This window comes from Equus caballus, chromosome 13, assembly GCF_041296265.1.
Source record: "Equus caballus isolate H_3958 breed thoroughbred chromosome 13, TB-T2T, whole genome shotgun sequence".
In the NCBI taxonomy this organism is placed as follows: Eukaryota; Metazoa; Chordata; class Mammalia; order Perissodactyla; family Equidae; genus Equus; species Equus caballus.
In genome coordinates, this window is record NC_091696.1 from 8087083 (window position 1) to 8098305 (window position 11223).

At 39.6% G+C, this 11223-nt stretch overlaps 1 protein-coding gene across 2 annotated transcripts in view; it reads left to right on the forward strand.

Moving 5' to 3' along the window:
- CYP3A93 (cytochrome p450 3A93) overlaps nt 1-10863 on the forward strand; it is a 32478-nt gene extending 21615 nt beyond the window's left edge. The window contains exons 8-11 of one of the 2 annotated variants that reach the window (XM_070230607.1): nt 815-975; nt 1586-1812; nt 7989-8151; nt 10309-10863. In XM_070230607.1, coding sequence (XP_070086708.1) covers nt 815-975; nt 1586-1812; nt 7989-8151; nt 10309-10404 — 647 coding nt within the window. In that variant the 3' untranslated portion in view covers nt 10405-10863. 2 annotated transcript variants of the gene reach the window in all.
- Nucleotides 10864-11223: the final 360 nt, after the last annotated feature.

Below are 11223 nucleotides of genomic sequence, written 5' to 3' on the forward strand. Positions count from 1 at the left end.
TAGACTAGGGTCAATCACCACTCTTCTGTCATTTTGTGTGTCTCTGTAGTTTCTGTTCATATCTGGGATCTTCCATTTGAAGACTTGTGCCTCAGGTTTTCCATTACCTGATGCCTCTCAATGTGCAATCAATGCTTCTGAGGTTAGGTTGTGCACACAAAGCACATCTCGTGAAATCAGATTTTGATTCGATAGCTCTAGGGTGGGAGTTGAGATCCTGCACTTCTAATGAGCTCCCAGCTGTTGTTGATGCTGCTGGTCCACGGACCATACTTTGAGTAGCAAGAGTTTATGTGTAGTCCAATATTATTCTCTTAAATTCCCTCATATATGTTAGGGAAACGATCCTTTAATTTTCTCTATGATTAAGCCTTATTCTTGTACACTCTCTTAAAAAATTTCCAGCTATATTTTAGTGAGTTATTAAGTTTTTCCTGTGGGTAATGCTATTCCATACTACTTGTAGCTAAAGTTCTTTTCAGACTCTCCAAGGGACATACTGAACACTGTTTATGTTAGACAGAAATGCTATCTCTTAAGTTACCCAGCTGTGTTGCTGGAGATGGGCAGCATAACCAGGAGGCGATGGCCAAGAACAGTGTAGACCTCAGGAGAAACTGAATTAAGACAATCTTTTCCTTTTTCTGTTCTCTCAGATAGACAGCAGAGTGCAAACCACTTTCAGTTAGACTCTGACCTGCTTTTCTCTTTTTTCCCCTATGGTATTGAGAGTTTCCTTTGGATTTATAAACATCTAAACTGTGCTGTGTTATACTGACCTGCTTTACCTAAAATGTCTTTCCTCTCCTTTTAGGTCTGTCTGATCTGGAGCTCGTGGCCCAATCTATTGTCTTTATTTTTGCTGGCTATGAGACCACAAGCACTTCTCTTTCCTTCCTTTTGTATCTTTTGGCCACTCACCCTGATGTCCAGCAGAAGCTGCAGGAGGAGATTGATGCAATTTTCCCGAATAAGGTGAGTGGATGATACCTGGAGAGGGAGGGAGAAGGTGAAGTCTTAGGAAGAATGTCTCCTCACCTCTTCCTAGGAGTTTTGCAAAAAGCATAAGTATCAATTCTTTCACCTATTCTATTTAAGATGGATCTAAAGAGACAAAAAAGGGAGAGACCTAGGCAGTGTATGCTACTCACATAAATATAAGATCTTTGAAAAAGTGCTGATCCAGGCATATCTGTTGTCTTTCACCACATTGTTGCCAAGTGAAATTCACAAAACCTCAGTGGCATCTGACAATACGTTATCTCTGTTGATGTTGGCTGGAGTTACTCTGGGCTGGTTGTGAGCTGGTCTAGGCTTGCCTTGGCTAAGCTGGGTGGGATGACTCAGCTCCTCCCGTCTCTCATGCTCCAGAAAACCAGCCTGGATGTCCACTTCTTAGGGCAATGGCAGAAGGCAACAGCAAGAAGCCCAGTCACATGGGTGCCTTTCAAAACTGTGCTTGCATCACACTTAGCCAACATTCCGTTGGTTCAAAGGAAGCCACAAGGCCAACCCCAGAGTCAGAGACTGAGGGAAAAGTGGATCCCAAATCTCATTTTATCAAAACCTGTTTCTCTCTTCCAAGGCACCTCCCACCTATGATGCCCTGGTACAGATGGACTATCTTGACATGGTGTTGAATGAATCTCTCAGATTATTCCCAGTTGCTGTTAGACTTGAGAGAGTCTGTAAGAAAGATGCGGAAATCAATGGAGTGTTCATTCCCAAAGGGACAGTGGTGATGGTGCCAACCTTTAGTCTTCACCGAGCCTCAGAGTTTTGGCCTGAGCCCGAGGAGTTCCGTCCTGAAAGGTACAGGGCCCCTGGGAAAGGGAACCCACCCTGATTATGGCAGCTTTGAGCATATTCTGACATCTCTTAGTATAGATGAGAAATGTGTGATTGCACAATCATTTATTTGTACCTCTTATTATTTTTGGCTTCTTTTTTTCTTATTACAATAGGGGTCATTGTTGTCAAAATTTTATGAACTGAAGACCAGAAAAAGGAAAATTGTAACTGTCCACATTGCTGATACCTCAAGATAGGCCTCATTAACAATGTGATATATATCCTTATACACATATTTCTATACATATTTACATTTAAAAAATTAGAATGGGGAGCTGGCCCTGTGGTGTAGTGGTTATGTTCGGCGTGCTCTACTTCAGTGACCCCGGTTTACAGGTTTACATCTGGGTGCGAACCTACACCACTCACCAGCCATGCCGTGGTGGCAACCCACCTATAAAGTGGAGGTAGATTGGCACAGATGTTAGATCAGGGCTAATCTTCCTCAGCAAAAAAAAAAAAAAAAAAAAAAAAAAAAAAAAAAAAAAAATTAGATTGGTATTACATTTTATTTGGTTTTGAACTTTATTTACCAATAAATTATAAACAACATTCTATGTTACTGTATCCATATATATTATATGTATTTTTGCGTGATTGCATGCATTTGCCATAATTTACTGAACTACTATCTGATTTTGGGAATATTGGCTCATTTTTCCTTTATGTTTTTCTATGATGTTCTCTTCAGCTCTCCTAATTTACCGTCAGCATTCCCACATTCCACTTTTTTAAGCTTTTCTACTGTTTCCTCTAGCACTATTGTAAGAGTGCTCATGATGACGTGCAAGGTCCTCATCCCTGATGGTTTAAGCAGCCTCATTCAGGATGAATGTGAACCCATGTCCTCTGGTACTGTCTGTGGCTGCAGTCTTGTCCCAGGTCCCTTCTACTCTCAGTATTCGGTAACCTTTCCAAAGGGTATTCACCTGCTGTCTAGACATCTGAGACATCCTCCTTGGTGGGGTCTTGGGCATGCTCTTCTGGGAATTCAGAGCCAAGGTCTGACTTTGGGCACAGCTTGAACTCTGGGAAGAGCTGATTCTTTCACATTTATTGCATTGGTGAGCAAAATTTGGAATGAACTGTTTAGGACACTAGCAGGGATCTAGACTTTTCTTAGCCCCTGACTTTAACCTCCCTGATGGCAGGGACCTCGTCTTGTTGGCCATGGTGTCCCTAGTGCTGGCATAGCATTTCCACATAGTACTAGTTGAAAGAAGAAGTCAGAGTTGACCAACTCTGTTTTCTGGGCCAGAGAGCCTCTGAGATGCCTCCAAGCTTAGCAGTTCTCCTGTGGTTTCACCAGCATCAAACTAGAGAGTGCTCGCTGTACTTCTCTTTGATTAATTCATTCATCAAACAGAGAGTAAGTGATTTCTGTGTGTCAGGGACTGGGCCAGACAATGAGAAATCCAAATGTTAAAAAAAACCTATCATGAAGGATTTTGATATATACGCGAGTATATGTGTTTTGACATATACGTAAGTATATTCTATGGACACAAGTCTATGGACTACTTTTAATGTACTTATATGTGTCTACCTCCTGCCCAACAACCATCAGCCTATGTCAGCTGTGTCATCCTCATACCATTACTACCCTTCTCCTGATTCCCGTACTATTTTAAGGCATATCATGTATAGCTATTCCAGGATGTCCTCCAAAATATAAAGACTCTTTAAAAGTAGATAGCCACAATGCCATCATCACTCTCCCGACATCCACAATTTTTCTTCATGTGATCGCATATTGAGCAATCATATTGAATAAAGCATAGGTCTAACCTTCAAGGAATTTATAGCTTAGTGGAACAGATAGAAAAGGAAATCAGTGATTATAGCAAAGTAGAGTAGCATCACATGCCCATGTACATTATCTGATGTAAGCTATTCTATGGGAGACACACCCACACACACCACACACACCCACACACGCACAGGAAGACAGAGAGAGACTGAGAGAGAGTAGAGAGAGAGAGATAGAGAGAGAAGGAGAGAGAGAGAAGGGTAGGGAGAGAAGGGAAAATAACAATTTAAATAATAGGAGGCATTTCCCCTGCTTTTTTCAAAAATTTCGTATCGTTTTCAGTGTATAGGTATTTCAGCTACTTGGTTAAATTTATTCCTTGGTATTTTATTTTTTGCTGCAATTGTAAATGTAATTGTATTCTTGATCCTCTTTCTGCTAGTTGGTTGTTAGTGTATAGAAATGCAACTGATTTTTGTATGTTGATTTTGTGCTCTGCAACTTTGGTGTATTCATTGATTATTCCTAATAGTTTTGGGGTGGATTCTTTGGGTTTTATATATATAGAATCATGTGATCTGCAAATAGTGAGAGTTTTACTTCTTTGTCTCCAATTTGGATCCCTTTTGTTTCTTTGCTCTGGCTAAAAGTTCCAGTACTATGTTGAATAAGAGTGGTGAGAGCGGGTATCCTTGTCTTGTTCCTGCTCTCTGAGGAACAGCTTTCAAGTTTTCATCATTGATTATGTTGTTGGCTGTGCGTTTGTCATGTATGGGCTTTATTATGTTGAGGTCGTTTCCTTCTATACCCATTTTATTGACAGTTTTTTAAATTATAAATGAATGTTGGACCTTGTCAAATGCTTTCTCTGCATATATTGAGATGATCTTGTGACTGTTCTTCTTCATTTTGTTAATGTGATGTATGACATTGATTGATTTGTGGATGTTAAGCCATCCCTGCATCCCTGGAATAAATCCCACTTGATCATGGTGTATGATCCTCTTAATGTATTGTATTCAATTTGCTAATATTTTGTTGGGGAATTTTGCATCTATGTTCATCAATGATATTGGCCTGTAATTTTCTTTTTTTGTGTGTTGTCCTTGTGTGGTTTTAGTATCAGGGTAATGTTGCCCTTGTAAAATGAGTTAGGAAGCATCCTGTCCTCTTCACTTCACAGCGTCTGAGAGGATAGGTATTAAATGTTCTTTGAATGTTGGTAGAGAACATTCAGAGACAGAGAAGCTGTGTGGTCCTGGACTTTTGTTACTTTGAAGTTTTTGATTTCTGTTTCAATCTCTTCACTTGTAATTGGTCTATTCAGATTCTCTGTTTCTTCTTGATTCGGTTTTGGAATGTTGTGTGATGCTTAGAATTTGTTCATTTCTTCCAGGTTATCTGACTTATAGGCCTATAGCTTTTCATAGTGTTCTCTTATAATCCCTTGTATTTCTGTGGCGTCTGTAGTAATTTCTCCTCTTTCATTTCTTATTTTATTTATTTGTATCTTGTATCTTTTTTTTTAGTGAGTCCTGGTAAGGGTTTGTCAATTTTGTTTATCTTTTCAAAGAATGAGCTCTTACTTTCATTGGAGCTTTCTATTGTTTTTGATCTCTATTTATTTCTGCTCTAATTTTTATTATTTCCTTCCTTCTACTGACTTTAGGCTTTGCTTGTTCTTTTTCTAGTTCTTTTAGATGTATTGTAAGCTTGTTTATTTGAGATTTTTCTTGTTTCTCAGGTAGGCCTGTATTGCTGTAAACTTCCCTCTCTACCACTTTTACTGCATCCCTTAATTTTTGGTATGTTGTGTTTTAATTTTCCTTTGTCTCCAGAAATTTCTTGATTTCTCCTTTGATTTCGTCATTGATCCAGTAGTTGTTCACTAGCGTGTTGCTTATTCTCCATATGTTTGTGACTTTCTCAGCTTTTTTCTGGCAGTTGATTTCCAGTTTCATAGCGGTGTGGTTGGTAAAGATGCTTGATATGATTTCAATCTTCTTAAATTTACTGAGGCTTGCTTTGTTTCCCAACATATAGTCTACCTTTGAGAAAGTTCCATGTGCACTTCCATATCTTCCACTGTTTTTGATGGAATGTTCTTTATATATCCATTAAGTCCATCTGGTCTAGTGTTTCATTTAAGGCCACTGTTTCCTTCTTGACTTTACAGGAACTGTCCGTTGATGTAAGTGTGGTATTAAAGTCCCCTACTAATATTGTGTCGCTGTCAATTTCTCCCTTTAGGTCTGTTAATAATTGCTTTATATACTTTGGTGTTACTATCTGAGGTTTATCTATATTAATAAATGTTGTATCTTTTTCATGGTTTCTTCCATCTATCATTATATAATGACCATCTTAGTCTCTAGTTATCTTTTTTGGCTTGAAGTCTATTTTGTCTGATATTAGTATGGCAACACCCACAGTTTTTGGTTGTCATTTCCTTGGGGTATCATCTTTCATCCCTTCACTCTGAGCTTATGTTTATCTTTAGAGCTGAGATGTGTTTTCTGGAGGAAGCATATTGTTGGGTCTCAGGTTTTAATCCATCCGGCCACTCTGTGTCTTTTGATTGGTGAATTCAATCCATTTACATTTAGAGTGATTATTATATATGAGGGCTTCATACTGCCATTTTATCTTTTGTTTTCTGCTTGTTCTATATTTCCATTGTTTCTTTTTCTTGTATTTCTGTCTTCCATTTCAGTTTGGTGGTTTTCTGTGATGTTTTCCTCAGTTTTGTCTTGATTTATGATCTGTGACTGTGCTCTGATTTTTTGTTTCATAGTTATCATGAAGTTTGTATAAAGGATCTCAGAGATCAGGTAGTCCTTTTTCTGATAGCCTCTTATCTCCAATAGCCTATGCTTGTTCTATCCTTTCTCTCTTTCCCATGTACCTTATTGTTGTTATTAATTATTCCATTTTTTGTGTTGTGAGTTTGTGACCAAATTGAAGTATGTATAGTTATTTTTGATGCTTTCTTTCCCTTTAGCCTTCATGTTATAATTAAGTGTTTACTAACCTATTCTGATAGAGATTTTAAATTTTCTGATTCTGTCTATTTATCACCTTGCTCAAAACTTTGTAAAGCTTTGCTTTGTTGTTTCATGTAGGAGGGATCCTTTCAACATTTCTTGTAAGGCAGATCTCGTGGCGATATACTCCCTCAGCTTCTGGTTGTTTGTGAAAACTTTTATTTCTTCGTCACATCTGAAGGATAATTTCCCTGGATATAGTATTCTTGGCTGTTAGTTTTTGTCTTTCAGTATGTTGAGTATATTATTCCACTCTCTCCTGCCCTGTAGGGATTCTGCTGATAAGTGCACTGAAAATCTAATGGGAGTTCCTTTGTGAGTTGTGTTCTTCTCTCTTGCTGCCTTTAATATTTTTCCTTTGTTATTGACTTTCGACAGTTTTAATATTACATGCCTTGGAGAAGGTCTTTGTGGATTGATGCAATTAAGAGTTATGTTGGCTTCAAGGACTTGCATGTCCAGTTCCTTTTCCAGGTTTGGGACGTTCTCAGGTATTTCCTGCAGCTGATGGAGCTGGTGTTGGTGGTGCCACCAGTGGGGGCTGAATCACTGGTTGTGCTGTGGTTCCTGATGCTTCTGGTCACAGGTCCGCTGTACACCCATAGGTGGAGAGCAGGGGCTGAGCCAGGAGAGGTTGTTTTTTCTGCTTCTTCATGCAGCCTCTGGTCTCTGGTGCTAGTTGGTGTGTTTTGAAAACTCAGGTCAAGCTAGGCCACTCCTGCCAGGAAAATCTGAGTTTTTTATACTATCCCTACCTTGGGAAGACCTGGCCACTGCCAGGAGAGGGGGAGGGGACATACATGCTGGATCCCCTGGAAGACAGGAAGGGACACACTGATTTTGCTCCGACCACATCTGCTTGCAGTTGTGCGAGGCATGATGCACACTTCCTCTCCTCCCGCTGTGCCAGCTCTTTCTGCTCTTCTCAGAGTTGCATGAGCAGTGGTGCCTGCTGTTTATGCTCCACTCGCAGTCATGCTAGCCATGGTATCTGCTATTTCTTCTCCACTTGCAGTGACTGTTTGCAGGTGCATGTGCTGGCATAAGGATCCACACCCTGGATTGCTGCTGCCAGGCGAGGGAGAGGTGTCTGTTCCCCTAGTTCCACTGCCTCCGAGGATTGCAGTCCACCTCCCTTCAGATGTACAGATGTATGGATGTCTTATGCACCTTGTTTTGCTGTGTAGGGAATCCCCTGTTGATGAATGGATGCTTGATCGGTTGTAACTTAGAGGAGAGAGACAGAGGAACAGCTCTCTCCACTATGATGCTGATGTCAGTCTCCTACCTCTTGTGATTTTTATGTTTCAATAACTTGTTTATATCTACTATTGTGGAACCAGATTCAGTAAGAAGAACAAGGACAACATAAATCCTTGTATATACATGCCTTTTGGAAACGGACCCCGAAATTGCATCGGCATGAGGTTTGCTATGGTGAATATGAAACTTGCTCTTGTCAGAGTGCTGCAGAACTTCTCCTTCAAACCTTGTAAAGAAACACAGGTCAGACAGTTAACATTCTGCATAAATAATGTCTTATTGGGATTTTTTTTTTTTTTTTTTTACTTGGGGTCGGGTCTTTCTCTCTTTATAGGAAAGAATGTGTTCTATTCAAAGAATAATTTACTACTGTCCAGAGAATCTGTTTGGAGCCATCTGTGACTTTAGGGCCCTTCAACTCTGGACTGCTAAGTCTGTGGTGTTAAAAGACCCAACTATAAAGGTCATCTAGAGTCAATTCAATTAGCATGACAGGAAGATGTGCAGGCCTTTGAACTAGAGCAAAGTTTTAAACTCTCTTTCAAGTCCACTGGAAGGAAGGGGAAGTGTTGTGAATAGCCATGAAATACAGAAATTACCACATCATGACTTTTGAATGATACTCTTCTCCACCAGACCTTAAAGAAGATTTGCGAGAACAGTTCTCAACCACTCTCAATATAATGAAATCAATGGGGAGCTTTAAAAAATGCTGATGCCTAGGTCATCTCAGAAATTCTAAAATAGCTCATGAGAGTGGGGCTTAAAAGCACCCCTGTTGTATCTCATGTGTAGCCAAAGTTGAGAATCGTTGATTTAAAGCTTCTCTGCCAGATGTGAAGGACTCCCACAACCAGGGTCATCCTGGGTATTTGACCTCACCTTACAGGAACCCTGCTCCAGTCAAGCTTGGCTCCTTTTACATCCTCATAATAACTTGATGAATATTCGTCCTGCTTTCCTCCACATTCTGTTCCCATCCTTCAAGTCAAATTTCATCCCCCAAACCCCTCCATGGAGCCTTCCCCATATAGTCTAGGAGCCCATTTTCTCCTCTGCTCTGTTATGAGTTTCTGCAGGCTGGTATCATTGGTCAGACCACCTAAGCTAATAGTTTGTCATTAAACCATCCTGTTTGGTTCTCTATGTTTTCTTTGTACGTAAGAATGTCTTTAACTCTAGCTGGTGCCTTGAAGTCATCCACTAAATGCTTAAGGAGTCATTTGAGTTGATTTCGAGCTCTTGGACACAAATTTTGAACTATTTTAACTATAAAAATGTAAATGACATTTGTGTATGTGCATGTTGTATGTGTGTGTGTCTGTCTGCAAGGGAAATATATGTATGTCATGTTAAATTATAAAATAACAAGGTTTTATATTTATAGAAAGATCTGGAATCTCTCCTCTGGAGAACATAAAGAATGGTTGCCATTGATTCAAGTCCCTATAATAAGGATTATTTCTAGGACTCGTGCATTTAATAGTTAAGTCCTCCCCTTAAATAAGTTCTCTTCAGGGGAGAGGTGGATAGAGATGGTTTCCATCTTAGTTTTCACTTTAGGGAAATTGTGTGGCAGTCCTGTAAGTGTGTACAAACAGGGGACTCAGTCCTGAGAGAAAGTCAGCCTCTGACACACCTGGGGTGGGCAGACACTCCCTATAAGCTCCCAGTCATCCACAGACTGGTGCTTCTCACCCTCCATGACAATTTGCTTGCCCTTCAGTCAACTGAGTCCCAAAGATGACTCTGCTGCTGGCTCAACCACCACTGAAGGAATGACTGGGTGAGAATGAAGCTAAAACTATCAGTCAAAACACTGTAGGTGAGAAGTTCACCATTTGCACTACACGTGGGATCCAAGAGATGTTAGAAAACAGGCATAATGCTTCACAAAGACCCCTTCCCATCATGAAACTGGATGAGTTCCACTGGGAGTGATGACTGGACTCTTTAGAAGTTGAGGATGGTTCATACAATTAAAATGTCTCATACTCATTCAGGAGTACTTTGCAAGTTCCAACATACAGAAAATTAATTCTATATGTCTTTTCACAATAGTTTGCCATAATCCCTAAGAATCTGGTTTACATTTTAATAGTTCATTCATTTTACTTAAAATTTATGTCAAAAATGAAGAGAAGCCAACATGATTTTGTCTCTGACCTGCTCCAAAATGGTGCTGCATGGATATTTTGTTGAATGAATGGATGGATGAAAGCTTTACTGTCCAGTCTCATGCAGCTTATAGACTAAATATAAAGAGTCAAAGATATGTGATGTTAAAAGTAGTTTATATGTTTTAAAAGTATTATTGTCCTTAATGTATCTCATCTACTTTGCTTCTGTTGTTGGGAGAGTTTGTCAGTCAGTTAACACATGGTTGTTTAACTTTTGCAGATTCCCCTGAAATTAGGCAATCAAGGACTTCTTCAACCGCAAAAACCCATTGTTCTAAAGGTTGAGTCCAGAGATGGGACCGTCAATGGAGCCTGACTCTCCCTAAGGACCTCCATTTTGTTATTCAGGGAAACTTTATTCCAGAACCCCAGAGACATCAATTTCTTTTGTGAATAAAACCCAGAATGAAGATGGGCTTAGCCTACTGCACTTGATGGATGCCTAGGGATTCTTACATCCATTGCACTTTCTTAGTGTCTGTGTAGAGTATTATAGGTTGTGTAATAAAAAGGAGGGGACTAAGTAAGCACCAGAAATGTGGACTCAGCTTATCTGGTTCTCACAGGATGGTCTCCATCCACCCCCACTTAGTACCATCTACTCTTCCTGAGCACTGATCAAGAATAAAGTTTCTCAACAATTTTATTAGCAAACTTTAATGAAAACAAGAATTATTGTGCTGATTGTCATAGTGACATTTATATCACATGTTAATTTTGAATCTTCTATGAAGTATTATATACTGAGCAAGTCAATAAACATCTCTTTGCTAAAGTGTTATCTGTTGCCTTTGTGCACATTAGGGGGAATCAACAGAACTGAATCAATGAGAGGCAGTGAGTAAATGTTTTTGACAATCACAATCACCAGTTGGGTGGGCCTTTTCCAGAACTCTCCTTTGATACATTAATATAGATGAGAGTTAATCCACTGTGACTTTGCCTGTTCCTTAGAAAGTATATTCATAGTTTAATCTCCCTTTTTGGGGGCACACATTTTTTGTAACACTCAACTAGGGCACTTATTACATTGTTTTGATTTAATTTTTGCATCTCATCTCCCCTGACATCTCTGAATGGCAGGAATCATGTTTGCTTCTAACACTTTTTACTCCATCCAAAACTAAATGATTGG